We start from the raw sequence: 15,367 nt of genomic DNA, 5'->3' as shown, positions 1-15,367 counted from the left end.
GCAAGGGCGCACGCCCAGCTCGCTCGCGGTTCCTCTCGGCCCCGGATGTGACTGTTTGGCTGAGGCGCCTCGCGCCCTACGCTTGATGGGATTGGGCGCTCGCGGGTGAGGTCATCACGAGGCGCCGAGGAGGGGAGCGGGAAACGCAGGTACGAGGCTGTCGCCGGTGGGTTCGGAGCTCTCCTCCAGTAGCTTGTTCTCTTTGTGGTAGCAGCCTCGCGTCGGCTTTCCTGGGTGGCTTTTCTTATGAAGTTTCTTGCGAGAGTTAGGTCTCTGCTTCCCGCGGCAGCTTAACGCATGAAACTTGCCTTGGTAGCTAGTTCCTTGTTCCGCCACCTTCGGTATGGTTATCTTTAGCCTAGGCAGCTGAGGCAGTCTCTTCTTGGCCTGGCCTAGTCGTTCTCCCCCTGTATCGGTACTTAAAAGAACTGATGTCCCAGCTAGCGTTCGGAAAGTAAGATGGCTACATCTGAACACCATCCCACGCCCCCCCACACACACCAAAAAAAAAAAAAAAAAAACTGGATAACTTAAAGTGCCATTTGAGTACTAATTAAACGCTACAGTATTTTGGACAAAATGTGGTCTTTCCCAGATCACCACTTAGTAGGCAGATTAAGGCAGTGGGCGAAGTATTCAATTAAATGTTTCAGTAGAATGACGTGGAGGCTGTAATTACAGGTGTTTTCTTGGGAGGAGAAGAGTTTGAGCATTATTTGATCATACTGCGTTTCCCTAGGTGGCCCCCAGACAGCATTTTAAGGACGTTTAGTAAAAGGGTGACCACCACTTGATCCATGATGTGAGCCAGGCACTTCCCGATAGTCGGGCCCTTGACCCATTTTTTAATCTAATTCCCAGAACAACTCTATGAGGTAGGTAAGTGTAATAATAGGTTTGCAAACATCCTTCCTAGTCGGCTCCAGTGTTTTGCCTCCTTTATGTGGGTGCAATCCATTTCTTGGTCTATGAAGAACAGCTAGCTTTCAAACTCTGATGTAATTACTTGTTTTATGACTTGCTGATGTCTTCTTTCCTGGTGTCTTTTTGACCAAGCTCAGTAACCCACATTCTTTTCATTCTCGGTAATGCCAGTGGTACAGCCCTTTAATTGTTTTTGATTGATCTCCAGCTTGACATCAGGAGGAACTTGTGAAACCTGGAACCTGTAGAGAGGAGTTGGCCTATACCGGCTATAGTGGTGGTGACTCTTTCAGGTGATATTTCTTGAGTTTGGACTAAGTTTTACCTGAAAAGACAGTTGTGTTTCTTTTAAATCGTCCAGGGTTTGGAGTCGTCCATCTGAGAAGGGGGTACAGAACCATGCAAGATGAGCAGGTTTATGGGCATGGGCACTTGAAAAGGGAACTGGGTGAGTGGAGACAGGAGTGAAGCAGAGGAGTGTTGAGAGTACTGACCTCCGAGCTGTTAGCAGCTCTGATCTTTCTTCCTGCGTGTAACAGTGAAGGTGAGGGGAGCCTGCGAAGTGCTCACGTCATAATTCTGCTGGTAATCTAGTCCAGTTGCTGAGGTGACTCAGTGGCAGGCTCTCCCCCAAGTAACCCAGGTAGGGTTTCGAAGTAGGAAGACATTACCTTTATCACTTCCTTTTCTATTTACAGATCTTTCACCTGCTTATCCCCCTCCCCACCAGGCCTGCTCCCCGTAGTCAGTGGCACTCCACCCCTGAAAGGCTCTGAAATACCCCTACCCTTTCCTCCCCCACTCCGTCATATCTTTGGGTGTTAGAAAGAAGGAATATATTATCTAATTAAGTCATTCCCAGTGGCACATGACTGACCACTGTGACTCTTTAGGTAACATCGGAAAAAAGAAGCTTGTTGACATGAGCCGTGACTGTGGGGTGGTAGCACTTAACCATTTCTGCTAGGCTTTCCAGTCCCAGAAAAAAAAAAAAAAAAGAAAGAAGAAAAGAAAACAGTGGCTTGCCAACTCAATCCTAAAAGATTGTTCTGATTTAGCTCCAATTTAATGATTTTTTTCCACTACCCTTCCACCACAGCAGTTTGATTAACACGTTGATGATGGTCTTTGGGTATGTTTCAAGTGATAGTACTTTCAATTTTACAGACTAAGCAATCACATGATTTTGGAGGATGTGATTAAATTACTGATCAGTATTCTGCATGAGGAACATTGACTAAAATCATTAGCCTCACATGGTATTTTGGGGGCTTTCCCAACTTTTTCTTAACATTCCCAGTAATAGGTTAATAGTTGAATTTTTCTGACAGGTAGATGACAGTAACTATTGTCCATGTGTCTTAGAAATCAGAAGTTCAATTCGTTTTTCACTCAGGTGCATGCAGTTTAAGGCAGAGCTATTCTTGAGTCTTGTGAGAACAGAACAAGAGTTCCTGCTGTTTCATCATGGAAACATGTATAGGAACTGTGTTGTTTATAATAATCCCTTTAAATACAGATTTCACTTATTGCCTAACTTCTCACATTTTGGGGGTAGACCTTAAACCAAACATGCCTCTAAAATTGGAGTACTCTTTCCCAGAAAAGAATTAGAAAATCTCTGAAACTCATGTCTGCCAGTCAACATTTATTTGGATCTCCTGTGGGTAGATTTGTAATGAAGAAATAGAAATCCTAAAAACTTGCCTCATTCTTGTCTTAAAGAAAACCTAAAATTCCAAAAGGGATACAAAATCTGTATGCCCACAAATCAGCAAATCTGAGTGTAGAGGACAGATTTCCTGACTTTACGGTTGATTCATCATAGCAAAATTTAGGAAAGAAGTGATCAACATCCTAAAGGTTCATAACAATTAAAATTACTTATAACTTCAATTGCCTTTTAAAATAGTTAACTCAGATTTCATATTTTAAAGTAGGATAGTGTTGCATGTCATATAAGTCACTGTGACACTTTCTAAGCCGAAATAACATCAATACCTTTCACTTGAAATTATGTTGTGTTCTTGTTTTCTTGGTCTGCCTGGGAATTTTACAAGTCTTTCTTACAGCAAGAGTCAAACCACCAGGGCTCCCTGTCTTTACCTCCTTCTCTGACTCATTTCCTCTCCAAGCCTCTCCTTAAAATCTTATTTGCTTCAGTCTCTATCTAATTAGTTTCTTCTGTATACTAACTCAATGCTTCTGCTGAAATAAAAATGTTTATGTTTTGCCCATTTTGTCATCTTGATGAAAATTGCTCTGTGTGTTTTGATGACCACATTTCTGTTACTTGAGTTACTAATAGATCAGGAATTTTTTTTTTCTTTTTGTTTAATCATCTAGTGATTGTGTGTGCCTGTGGGGGTGGTGCTAAAAGTAAGAGGAAATAAACAAATTTGTGTTAGGAATGGAAACTTTAAACAAATTGCCAGATTATTTTAAATGATTTTTCCAAACAATATTAGAAAATCTATCCTTGTACCATTAGACTAAATTCAGGATTCTCATCTGAAAATAGTGGAGCAGTTCTGGTGATTTTTCACTTGGTAAATTCTTCCTATGTTTATAAAATGAAAAATTAAATTTGTCCAGGTGGATTTGTTTGCTTCCTTTCACCTGACCATTAGAGTTGTATGAATTGTGGTGATTTTCTTTGTTGCCTTGACCAATAGCTGGTTAAGGCAGGGTGATAATGTGTGGCAATTCTAGTCTATATATTTGGAATTCCTAAAGGATGAGGAATCTAAATCTTGTACTTAAGTCCTGTTGTGTAAATGTAAGTAGATGATAATATAATTAAAAATAGGTGAGTATATTTGAAGTAGTAATGAATTGGTAAGTTTTTGTCATTACTTGTATTTGCAAAGAATACTAATAAGTAAAACTTGTCAAGTGAAGTTATTAGAAAAGGGTCTTCATTATTTAAACATTTGGGATCCTTTTAATTAGATCCAATGCTCAACTCTAGGAGCCAAGAGATCTTGGTCAAATTATTTAGCATTTCTAAGACTCAGTTTTATTATCTGTCAAAGGGACTGAAACCAGATAACCTACTGAATGAATCTCTGAGGTAAGACCCAAGGGTCTGCATTTTCAACCAGTTCCCCAGATGATGATTAGTGTGTCACAGGTTCTGAAATTCCAGCATACATCAGGAGCACCTGGAGGATTTACCAGACACACTGCTGACCCACACCCAGAGCTTCAGATTCAGTAAGTAGTTCAGTCTCTTGGCTCTTAGAATTTGCATGGGATCTCATATAAAGGGATCTCAAATGTTTAAATAACGAAGACCCTTTTCTAATAACTTGATTTGACAAGTTTTATTTGTTAGTATTCTTACTTTTTTTTGTTTGTTTGTTTGTTTGAAAGGCAGATTCAGAGAGAGGACAGAGAGATCTTCATCCACTGATTCACTCCTGACATGGCCGCAATAGCCAGGCCAGGGCAGCCTGAAGCCAGGATCCTGAAACTATCCCAGTCTCTCACATGGGTGGCAGGGGCCCAAGAACTCAAAACATCTTACACTGTTTTCCAGGAGCACTACCTGGGAGCTGAATCAGAAGTGGAGCACCCAGGATCTGAACTGGCATTCATACGGGATGCCAGTGTTGCAAGCAGCAGCTTAATCTGCTCCATCACAATGCTGGACCCCCCAACAATTTATATTTCTAAGTTCCCAGGGGATGCTGATGATGCTAATCTGGGGACTATACTTTAAGAGCACCCATATAGTATATATATATATGGTACTTCTTTGCCATGGCCTAATAAAAAGAGGAAGAGTAACAACAGGAATATCTGTCAAGCACTATTACGTAACAGGCACCGTATTATATGTGCTTTACGTATACATATAGTATCATCTAATTTTCAATGACCTTACGAAAGAATGTTATTCTCATTTAGTAGAGAAGGAAAGTGAGTCACAGAGTTTTAGTAACTTGCCCAAAGTCATCCAGCACAAACCTGAAAAGTCTGTCTTCAAAGCTCACTCCCTAACACATTTAGATAAAAAGTATAATGATCATGTAGCCCTTTCAATAAAAGAATTTTTCGAAGGGCTAGCACTGTGGCGTAACAAGTAAAGCTGCCTCCTGCAGTGCTGGCATCCCATATGGGTGCCATTTTGAATCCCAGCTGTTCTGCTTCCCATCCAGCTCTCTGCTATGGCCTGGGAAAGCAGTAGAAGATGGCCCAAGTCCTTGGGCCCCTGCACCCACGTGGGAGATCCGGAAGAAGCTCCTGGCTCCTGGCTTTGGATTGGTGCACCTCCTGCTGTTGCAGCCATCTGGGGAGTGAGCCAGTGGATGAAGACCTCTCTTTTCTCTCTGCCTCTGCCTCTCAAATAATTAATTAAATTATTTTTTCCTACATTTAAATATAAATATTGTTTATTTTAATGTTCTCATGTCAAAGACTGGAGAGATTAGCTTACCTGGTCCCTAATGGCAGGGGAAGTCTACTTAGGCATTTGCCAGCCAGTACACAACTCTGTATTCAACTGCCTTTGGTATACTTGATCTTTTTTTTTTTTAAAAAAAACATTTAATTATTTGAATGGCAGAGGTACAGAGAGGGAGAGGCAGAGAGAGGTATTCTATCTGCTGGTTCACTCCCCAAATAGCTGCAAAGACTGGAGCTGAGCCGATCTGGAGCCGGAAGCTTCTTCTAGGTCTCCCATGAGGGTACAGGGGTCCAAGCACTTGGGCCATCTTCTACTGCTTTCCCAGGCCATAGCAGAGAGCTGGATGGGAAGTGGAACAGCTGGGATTCAAAATGGCACCCATATGGGATACCAGCACTGCAGGCGGCAGCTTTACCCGTTATACCACAGCGCCGAATTTCCCATGCCATAACAGAGCTGGATCAGAAATGGAACAGCTGGGACTTGAACTGGCGCCCATATGGGATGCGGGCAGTGCAGGCAGAGGCTTAGCCCACTGTCAAAGTGCCAGCCCCCATACTTGATATTTAAATGTCTTTTTTATCTTTATTATTTGTTGAGGGTTTTTTTTTGACATGTCTTTTTAAAAAAATATTTAAATGATGCATTGATAACACGTGAGATGATAGCTCCGTTTCTGGCCCCTTCACAGAGTCTTCTGGACCGTTATGGCAGTCAAGTGGACTGGTGGACATTCCTCCCCAGTGCTCTGCCTGAATGCAAGTAAAGAAGGGCTGGTGGTGTCTGGAGCAGAAGGCGGAGATCTCACGGCTTGGGGTGATGATGGGACTCCATTAGGACACACACGGTTCCCAGGGGCTGATGATGTTACCAGTGTCTTATTTTCTCCTTCCTGCCCCTCCAAGCTCTATGCCTCACACGGAGAAACAATCAGCATACTGGATGTCAGGTCCCTCAAAGGTTGCCTGGACCACTTTCATGTGAATGAAGAAGAAATCAATTGTCTTTCATTGAATGAAACTGAAAACCTGCTGGCTTCTGCTGACGACTCTGGGGCCATCAAAATCCTAGACTTGGAAAACAAGAAAGTCAGCAGATCCCTGAAGAGACATTCCAATATCTGTTCCTCTGTAGCTTTTCGACCGCAGAGGCCTCTGAGCCTGGTGTCGTGTGGATTGGATATGCAGGTGATGCTTTTGCAGAGAGTACTTGGGTAATTTCCAAATGAGATTTGCTAACAGAATCAAATTATTAATCAGGCTAAATATATCTCTGCATTTTCTATTCTCTGCTAACATGTCTTACTCATTTATGAACCATAAGCTTTACTTCTACCCTAACAAAACCTCATTGATTTTATTCACAATGTAATCATCAATCTTTTAATCTTTCTTTCTCTGTGCCTTAAGACATTCCTGAAACTTGAGAATTCAAATACTTGATTCTAAACATCTATTTAAACAAAGGGGATTGCTGAAGGCAGAGTTGATCTACCTTTTCTCTACAAACTCTGTTAAAAAAACAAGTTGGAGGAGATAGGTTTGTTTTCACTGAAAAAATTACTTGAAATACTGTGTATTGATGACCAGGGTCAGAGCTAGTTTTTGTTGTTTGTTCTGTTTTGTTTTGTTTTGTTTTAGAGGAAAGGTTTATTGTTGGATGGGGGAAGCCTGATGGGGTATGAGAGAGTAAGAGAGAGAGATTAGGAGAGAGCTCAATGCTGGGTTTCGAAAGGAGCATCACAGGTTGGCCCAAATCCAGAGCAAGGCCATCAGGAAGGTAGGTATATCTAGAAACCCCGTTATATGGGAGCTGAAGAAGTTTAATTCTTAGTTGTCTTTATGGGAAAAAAAACCATGTTGGTCTAAACAGCCAAAGTCATGAGGAAGCAGATTTTGGTTTAATGAAGAGTTTTCGAGCTGGCGCCGTGGCTCAATAGGCACACCAGGTTCTAGTCCCGGTCGGGGCACCGGATTCTGTCCTGGTTGCCCCTCTTCCAGGCCAGCTCTCTGCTATGGCCCAGGAGTGCAGTGGAGGATGGCCCAGGTCCTTGGGCCCTGCACCCGTGTGGGAGACCAGGAGAAGTACCTGGCTCCTGGCTTCGGATCAGTGCGATGCGCCGGCCATTGCGGGATGAACCAACGGCAAAAGGAAGACCTTTCTCTCTGTCTCTCTCACTGTCCACTCTGCCTGTCAAAAAAAAAAAAAAAAAGTTTTCAATAGCTCAAACTTTCCCATAGTGGGATATGCTCGCTCCTGAGAGTACAGCTGAGCTACCTTAGGCACTTAGTACTCGCCAGTGCTTTAGTATATTATTTTAAATTTGGATCATACCTTCCCAGGTAGTTGTCCCTTTTTTACAGATGAGGAAATAAATTTAAATTAAATATCCACACAACTGCCTGACAGATTCAGACCTTATCTCTGACTCCAAAGCTGTGTTTTTTTTCTTTGTAACATGAGATATTTAAGCAGAATATCATTAGTTGGGAGGAGGTGGCTTTTAGAAAGAGAGCCATTGTTTTTTAGTGACCTGCTCAGTACTGTTGTAGGTATTTGATCTGTGTTTCCGATAATATACAGTATCTTACTTCTAAGACTCTGTGTTCCTTTTAATGGCATCGAAGATTTTGTCTTTGCATCTTCTTGGCCAGTGGGCTTTACTACCCCTTCCTCCACCTTGCCCACCTCTTATAATGAAGGAATTGATGTCTGTTTTTTTGGTGTCACAGTGATTGTCCCTTGTCTCTTTCAAGCTGCTAGCATTTGGTAGATGGGATCACTGGGTATCCTGCAATGCTGTGACCGTCCCCAAATGATAATGTCCTGCCAAAAATGTCTGTAGGGCCTCCTTTGACAGTCACTCTCCAAAAATTCCTTTTCCACTCCTAGTTCTTGACCACGCGCTTTACAGGCCTTCTACCCTGTACTGGTGATAATCTGCCTAAGTAGTGGGCAAGAAGCACCTGCACAGCCAAGTGCATGTCTGTTGCAGGTAGGCAGGTTGTACAGTGTCTCTGACAAGTTTCTCTCATCCTTCAGCTATACCAGTTTTTCTTTGCTTATTAAATCAGCCATTAGGTATGGCAACAATTAAGTATGCAATGGTGGTGACACCTGTCCTCTTCAGATTAGATAGGGAGTGGATATCCAGAATTTACCATTTTGTCTCTAGTTCTAGGCAAGACATTTTAAGAGCAGGCAGCTGATAGACAAAGTCTAGGAAACAAATATGAAAAGAAGGTAATTGCATTAGGTAATTGCCCATTTTGATTTTCCTGGCAAAAAGTGCTTAAAGTTCATTGTGGATTAACTTCTGCACAGTATCTGAGACAGCACAACCATTCTTTTAAAGGATTACTTCCTTAACTGAAGCAGAAACTATAATTTTGTCCACAGTTTTCTAATTGAAATTTCCTTCTACACTATTACTCTAAACCTTAATAATAGCTGGCCTATGGGGCAGCCCAAGAATGTAAGTGTAATAGTGGGAATTCTTAGTAGATTAATTCTGAGTATTTCTCTCAGTAAACAAATTTTATCTCAAGGAAGGCAAGAATTAAATTACTGCCATTTTCTATACATACCTGTCTTTGTTATTAAAGAGATGGTAAAGTTATTTCTTTTGATTTACATTGATTTAAATAACTAGGCAAAGTGCATAGAGGCAGAGACCTTTAGAACAAAGTGATTTAAGACACTTAAGACTACCAAATTTTTTATTAAACAGGAACAAAATAATATGTATGTAATATATAAATAGTAATATTAAATACCTGTGTATCTACCCTGTGTAAAGACCTTTGGAAATTTGAAACGTAGCAGGCTTGTTGATTTCACTCCCTCTCCCCATTTCTGCATCTGAAAACAAATGATGCAAAGGTTTGTTCTTTTTCAGAGTTTGTAAGATCTCCTCTGCCAACATGTGGGGATCAGGATGGTTGGAGGAGCGCTTTTTATCTTTTTTTTTTTTTTTTAATTTTTGACAGGCAGAGTGGACAGTGAGAGAGAGAGACAAAGGTCTTCCTTTTGCCGTTGGTTCACCCTCCAATGGCCGCTGCGGCCGGCGCACTGCGGCCAGTGCACTGCGCCTATCCGAAGGCAGGAGCCAGGTGTTTCTCCTGGTCTCCCACACGGGTGCAGGGCCCAAGGACCTGGGCCATCCTCCACTGCACTCCCTGGCCATAGCAGAGAGCTGGCCTGGAAGAGGGGCAACCGGGACAGAATCCAGTGCCCCGACCGGGACTAGAACCGGGTGTGCCGGGGCCGCAAGGCGGAGGATTAGCCTATTGAGCCAGGGCGCGCTTTTTATCTTAAAAATGAATCTTTTAATAGGAAAGAAATCCTTTTGTAAGGGGAGGAGTTTTGAGCAGGACCACTTTGACGGAATTGCAATCACGTTTGAACATATGCCAGCTAACTGTTTTCCTTTGATGTTTCAAGGGTCCCCAAGCCCCAGGCTCTTTCATTCTTCAGTATCTCCAGCTGTCTTAGGGTGGTAACTGCTTGAACAGCTGATTGAAAAAGTGAGTGTGAAACATCTGGAAGTCTTTGGCAGTTGGGAAGAATAAAGAAATGTAAAGAGAATGTCCAGGCAGGAACAATCTGTAAATTCTCAGTCTTGGAAATGGTTCTGAAGTGGTAGAATCTGGTGACTGTTAACCAGATGATTTAAGCCAAATACAAAACTGTTTGAGTTGCTAAAAGCACTTGGGTGCAGTTGGTGATTGAATGCCTTAGAAGGACAGAAAATATAATCCAGGCATTACAGGGGCTCTATGTGAAAGATCATGGGGTGCCTGTCATTAATTAAGCTGCAGATTCTGGAATGTTCATTTTCCTTACGTTCAGATTTTTTATACAGAATTTTCATGTCAAGTTTCAGCACTCATTCATTTGTGTTATGTTTTCTGATATTTTTTACTTTAGCTTATGTTAACCACTACATATAATAGTATAAATCCAGTCAGGAACAGACTTTGTCTAGTAGGAGCAGAATAGAAGTTATTAGATGTGACTACCTCTGAAACTAGGCCAATGGGAGTACTCATAAGGAAAGTTACCTTGAAAAGACCAAATCCTTTATAGTATAGTGATGGTAATCTTGTTGATTCAAATCAGTGCTTTATAAAAAAATATATTTATTTATTTATTTATTTATTTGAGAGGCAGAGTTAGAGAGATAGAGGTCTTTGATCCCTTGGTTCGCTTCCCAGATGGCCACAACTGCTGAAGCTGAGCTTATCCAAAGCCAGGAGCTCCTTGGGCCATCTTCCACTGCTTTCCCAGGCCGTTAGTAGGGTGCTGGATCGGAAGTGGAGCAGCCAGGACTTCAACCTTAATCTACTGTGCCATAGCACTGGCCCCCAGATCTGTGCTTTTGACTGCATAAACAAGAGTGTGTCTATCCTAGTGTCCGTTAAAATTGTGAGTTATAATTCAGAGATGATACTGAATGGTAAAGCAAAGTTGTCTATTCACTTTGAAAGCACAAGTATTAAGAATATTTTTCTCTGGGGCCAGTACTGTGGCGTAGCAGGTAAAGCTGCTGCCTGCAGTACCAGCATCCCATTTGGGCTCTGGTTCAAGTCCCAGCTGCTCCACTTCTGATCCAGCTCTCTGCTATGGCCTGGGAAAGAAGTAGAAGATGGCCCAAGTCCTTGGGCCCCTGCACCCACGTGGGAGACCCAGAAGAAGTTCCTGGTTTCAGATTGGCCCAGATCCAGCCATTGCGGCCATCTGGGGAGTGAACCAGCAGATGAAGACCTCTCTCTTTGCTTCTGCCTCTCTGTGCCTTTCAGATTAATAAATCTTTTTTTTTTTTTAATTTTCAAATTGACACAGGAAAAGAATGAAATCAGTATAGTGTAAAATCCATTTAAAAAATTTTTAATCAGTTTTTAAGATTTATTTATTTATTTGAAAGGCAGAGTTACAGAGAGACAGAAGCAGAGAGAGGGAGTGAGAAAGTCTTCCATCTACTGTTTCACTCTCCAGATGGCTGCAACAGCTGGAGCTGCACCACTCCAAAGCTGGGAGCCAGGAGCTTCTTCCGGGACTCCTGTGGGTGCAGGGGCTGAAGGACTTGGGCCATCTTCTGCTTCTTTCTCAGGCCATAGCAGAGAGCTGGATGGGAAGTGGAACAGCTGGGATTCAAAATGGCACCCATATGGGATGCCAGCACTACAGGCATTGGCTTTACCTGCTATGCCACAACACCAGCCACTAAAATCAGGTTTTAATTACCATTTTGTTTAAAACAATTTAAATCCAAGATCATGAAGGGAACAACAACAAAAAAGAGCCAAATAATATATCAGGATGTCAAATTATCAACAAACGTGTTTGGAATTTCTTCTCCTTCCAAAGAGTTATGCTAGGCATTAGCAAAGATAGATTAAATCTTCAAGAAACTGACAAGCCTGTAGTGTATGTCAGTTAATAGAACTTGGGGCTGGCGCCGCGGCTCACTAGGCTAATCCTCCACCTTGCGGCGCCGGCACACCAGGTTCTAGTCCCGTTCAGGGCGCCGGATTCTGTCCCTGTTGCCCCTCTTCCAGGCCAGCTTTCTGCTGTGGCCAGGGAGTGCAGTGGAGGATGGCCCAAGTGCTTGGGCCCTGCACCCCATGGGAGACCAGGATAAGTACCTGGCTCCTGCCATCGGATCAGCTCGGTGCGCTGGCCCCAGCGCGCTGGCCGCGGCGGCCATTGGAGGGTGAACCAACGGCAAAGGAAGACCTTTCTGTCTCTCTCTCTCTCTCACTGTCCACTCTGACTGTCAAAAAAAAAAAAAAAAAACTTGCTATAGGAAAGAGGGGGAGTGGGCTGGCCAGATCGGAACATCTTTTTGCAGGACAGAGATTTGAGCTTAAGCCCCTTTCTGGGTGGTTTGGGTAATGTAACAGAAAGGCATTCTAGATAGATGTTATTTCAGTGATATTCCAGATTTAGTTTCTTTAGCTGATGTACCCTGCATAGAATTAAATTAACAAATTTCATAATCTTTCATCTTACTTGGAGAGTTGAGGGTGGAAAGACATTTAGAAACTAGCAGCTGCTTAACAGTTATACTGTAATGGGGTTTGTTAATCAAAAGTTATGCAGGATCTTGTTTTGCAAATGCCGTCTTCCCATCTGCATTCTAGTTTTAGCTGACATATTGTGATAGTGTCTGGTTTTATCTCTTTTCAGTATTGCTTGGAACATATTCTACAGATTCTCAGACTATTTGATTTCTTTCTTTTCTTTTATTTTCCTTTTTGTTGTTGTTGTTGTTAAGATGCTGAATAAGAGAGTAGTTGAGAAAATGGCTAGCATTCCGTGTGAGTCTGTAACTCCCTCTTGTTTACAGGTGATGCTGTGGAATCTTCAGAAAGCACGGCCACTCTGGATTACAAACTTACAGGAGGATAGAACAGAAGAAGTGGAAGGCCCACAGTCACCTGGTCAGCTCTTTAACCCTGCTCTAGCCCACTCTGTCTCTGTGGCATCGTGTGGCAATGTTTTTAGTTGTGGTGCAGAAGATGGTAAGGTCCGAATCTTTAGGGTGATGGGAGTCAAGTGTGAACAGGAACTGGGATTTAAGGGCCACACATTGGGGGTATCCCAGGTATGTTTCCTGCCAGAATCCTATTTGCTGCTTACAGGAGGGAATGATGGGAAGATCAGGCTGTGGGATGTGAGTAGTGAAGTTGACAGAAAACAGAAGAGCCCTACGAAACACGCCCACAGGAAGAAAACTAAAAGAGCAACTTACACCAAGCAGGGTAAAAATGCTAGTGCTTCAGTAACAGAAGAGGAAGACTCTGGCAAAATTTCACCAAAGCTAAATATTGAACATGGAGAAAAAGTGAACTGGCTTTTGGGAACAAAAATAAAGGGACATCAAAATATATTAGTAGCTGATCAAACTAGTTGTATATCTGTATACCCCTTAAATGAATTTTAAATCCAATAAAAACAGGTTAACAGCTGGCAAAACTTTTTTTAGGTTAAAAAATTCCAGATTCTGGGGCAGACATTTGGTATAGTGATTAAGACGTTGCTTTGGATGCCTGCAGCCCACATCAGAGTGCTGGGTTTAAGTCCTGACTACTTGCTTCCTATCCTGCTCCCTGCTAATGTAAGCCCTGGGAGGCATCAAATGATGGCTCAAGTACTTGGGTCCCTGCCACCCTTGTGAGAAACCTGGGTGGAGTTTTGGCTCCCGGCTTCAGCCTGGCCCAGCCCTGGCTGATGCCTGCAATTAAGAAGTTAACCAATGGATGAAAGAGTGTTCTCTCTCGCTCTCTCTGTCAAATAAATAATTCTTTTAAATTCTGGATTCTGGGGCTGGCATTGTGGCACACTGAAAGCTACTGCTTGCAATGCCAGCATCGCGTATCAGAATGCCTGTTTGAAGCAGTAGTGCTCTGCTTCAGTCGGGCTCCCTGCTGATGTTCCCGGGAAGGCAGCAGAAGGTGGCCTTGGGTCCCTACCATGTGGGAGACCCAGATGGAGTTCCATCCTCACTTCGGCCTGGCCCAGCCCCAGCTGTTGTCACCATTTGGGGATGAACCAGCGGATAAGATGTGTCTCTCTCTCTTTGCTTCTGGTCTATCTCTTTCTCACTCTGCCTTTCAAATAAATAAGTATTTTTTAAAAACTTCTAGATTCTTCATTTGAACTGTTTATTGTATGCAGAATCATACCATTCCATTGTATAAATGTTAAGACATTTGGAAAGGTAATTGGATCATACTCCATGTAGTAAATGACATTAAAATTTGGAATCACTATTCATTGAGTACTGACTGTGTTCTACCCATTTTACACATATTTCATTTCTTAATACAAACCAGTGAAGGAGGTTTTTCTCCTGTTTTAGTGGCTTGGGAATCCAGACTCAGATGATAAGCCACGTAAGGATGCAGGAAGATGGCAGGCACCGGGACTTGCCTGGACAGGACCTTGACTGCTTTGTGAAGCCTTTCTCCTTGGGAAGCCCACCTCCTGACCCAAATGCAGCATTAGTTACAGCAGTTGTTGTCGAAAGGAGGTTTACCGGGGCTGGTGCTGTGGTGCAGTGGGTTAACGCCCTGGCCTGAAGTGCCGGCATCCCATATGGGCGCGGGTTCGAGACCCGGCTGCTCCACTTCCTGTCCAGCTCTCTGGTATGGCCCGGGAAAGCAGTAGAAGATGGCCCAAGTCCTTGGTTCCCTGCACCCATGTGGGAGACTGGGAAGAGGCTCCTGGCTTCTGGCTTTGGATCGGCACAGCTCTGGCCATTGCGGCCATCTGGGGAGTGAACGATTGGAAAAAAAAAAAAAAGGGAGGTTTACCAAGCTGGAAGAGGAATCTGTTTTCCTGGTTGTGTAACTTTCAGAGGCTTTGCTCACGGTCACCTCCTGCTGTGTTTCTGAGAAAGGGGTTCCAGGATAGCTGAATCATGTGGGGCTGTTAGGCAGCGATCCAGGACATGATGCTGGTGGGAGCAATGAGTGGAAGTTGTAAATGATTAGAAGATACAAGATAGAGCAAAGGCCATGCGTCATGTGTAAATACAAGTTTCTTTTCATCGTCGCCTCTGCACGTTCTTGCATTTTTTTCTAATACTGCCTACTCGTAGAGAGTTTTGAAGGGATAATCTGTTTACCAATACCCTTGTTTATGGGGAGCTTTTTTAGTAAGCTTTTCTAATTGGGACTTATGTTACAAATGGCAGAAATCAAATTCAAATTGGCTTTCAGGGAGTAGAGAGGAATTCATTGACTCACAGATCTAAGAAGTTGCAGAGTAGTCAGGCATGTCCTGCTGGTGCACTACACTGACAGGGTGTGACCTGGAAGTGCCCCACCTTGGGGAAGCCTAGAGGTGGAGAGAGAATACTCAGCAATTTTGAGCATGAAAACAGCCGCCATTCCTGAAACCGGTTTGTTTGTGTGGTGGTGGTGTTTTTTTTTTAACCTTAAACTAGCTTAAGCTAGATTTTTAACTTGTAACTAAGAGTCTGGACCAATAAGTAGGCAGTCAGTAAACATTGCTTAGTGATTT

At 42.9% G+C, this 15,367-nt stretch overlaps 1 protein-coding gene across 12 annotated transcripts; it reads left to right on the top strand.

Moving 5' to 3' along the window:
• The first annotated feature begins 10 nt into the window (after window positions 1-10).
• Window positions 11-14,112, top strand: WDR53 (WD repeat domain 53). Of its 12 annotated transcripts, none has more exons than XM_017347016.3 (4): window positions 67-149; window positions 3,960-4,140; window positions 6,027-6,522; window positions 12,687-14,112. In XM_017347016.3, exons 2-4 carry the CDS (start codon window positions 4,037-4,039, stop codon window positions 13,281-13,283), a joined length of 1,197 nt encoding a protein of 398 aa, XP_017202505.2. In that variant the 5' UTR covers window positions 67-149; window positions 3,960-4,036; the 3' UTR covers window positions 13,284-14,112. The 12 variants fall into 12 exon arrangements, with proteins under 12 accessions (XP_017202506.2, XP_051674924.1, XP_017202505.2 ...); XM_070072302.1 differs by having other exon boundaries at window positions 109-149; window positions 4,058-4,140; XM_070072305.1 differs by lacking the exon at window positions 3,960-4,140 and adding an exon at window positions 9,779-9,861 and having other exon boundaries at window positions 113-149.
• Window positions 14,113-15,367: the final 1,255 nt, after the last annotated feature.

Source organism: Oryctolagus cuniculus, chromosome 4 (assembly GCF_964237555.1).
Source record: "Oryctolagus cuniculus chromosome 4, mOryCun1.1, whole genome shotgun sequence".
Taxonomy (NCBI): domain Eukaryota; kingdom Metazoa; phylum Chordata; class Mammalia; order Lagomorpha; family Leporidae; genus Oryctolagus; species Oryctolagus cuniculus.
This window is presented reverse-complemented; position numbering and strand designations above follow the sequence as displayed.

Coding starts and splice junctions, on each gene's coding strand:
- WDR53 (XM_017347016.3), top strand. CDS start 4,037: ATGATGATTAGTGTGTCACAGGTTCTGAAATTCCAGCATACATCAGGA. Junction 4,141..6,026: donor CACCCAGAGCTTCAGATTCA/GTAAGTAGTTCA, acceptor GCCCCTTCACAG/AGTCTTCTGGACCGTTATGG. Junction 6,523..12,686: donor CGTGTGGATTGGATATGCAG/GTGATGCTTTTG, acceptor TCTTGTTTACAG/GTGATGCTGTGGAATCTTCA.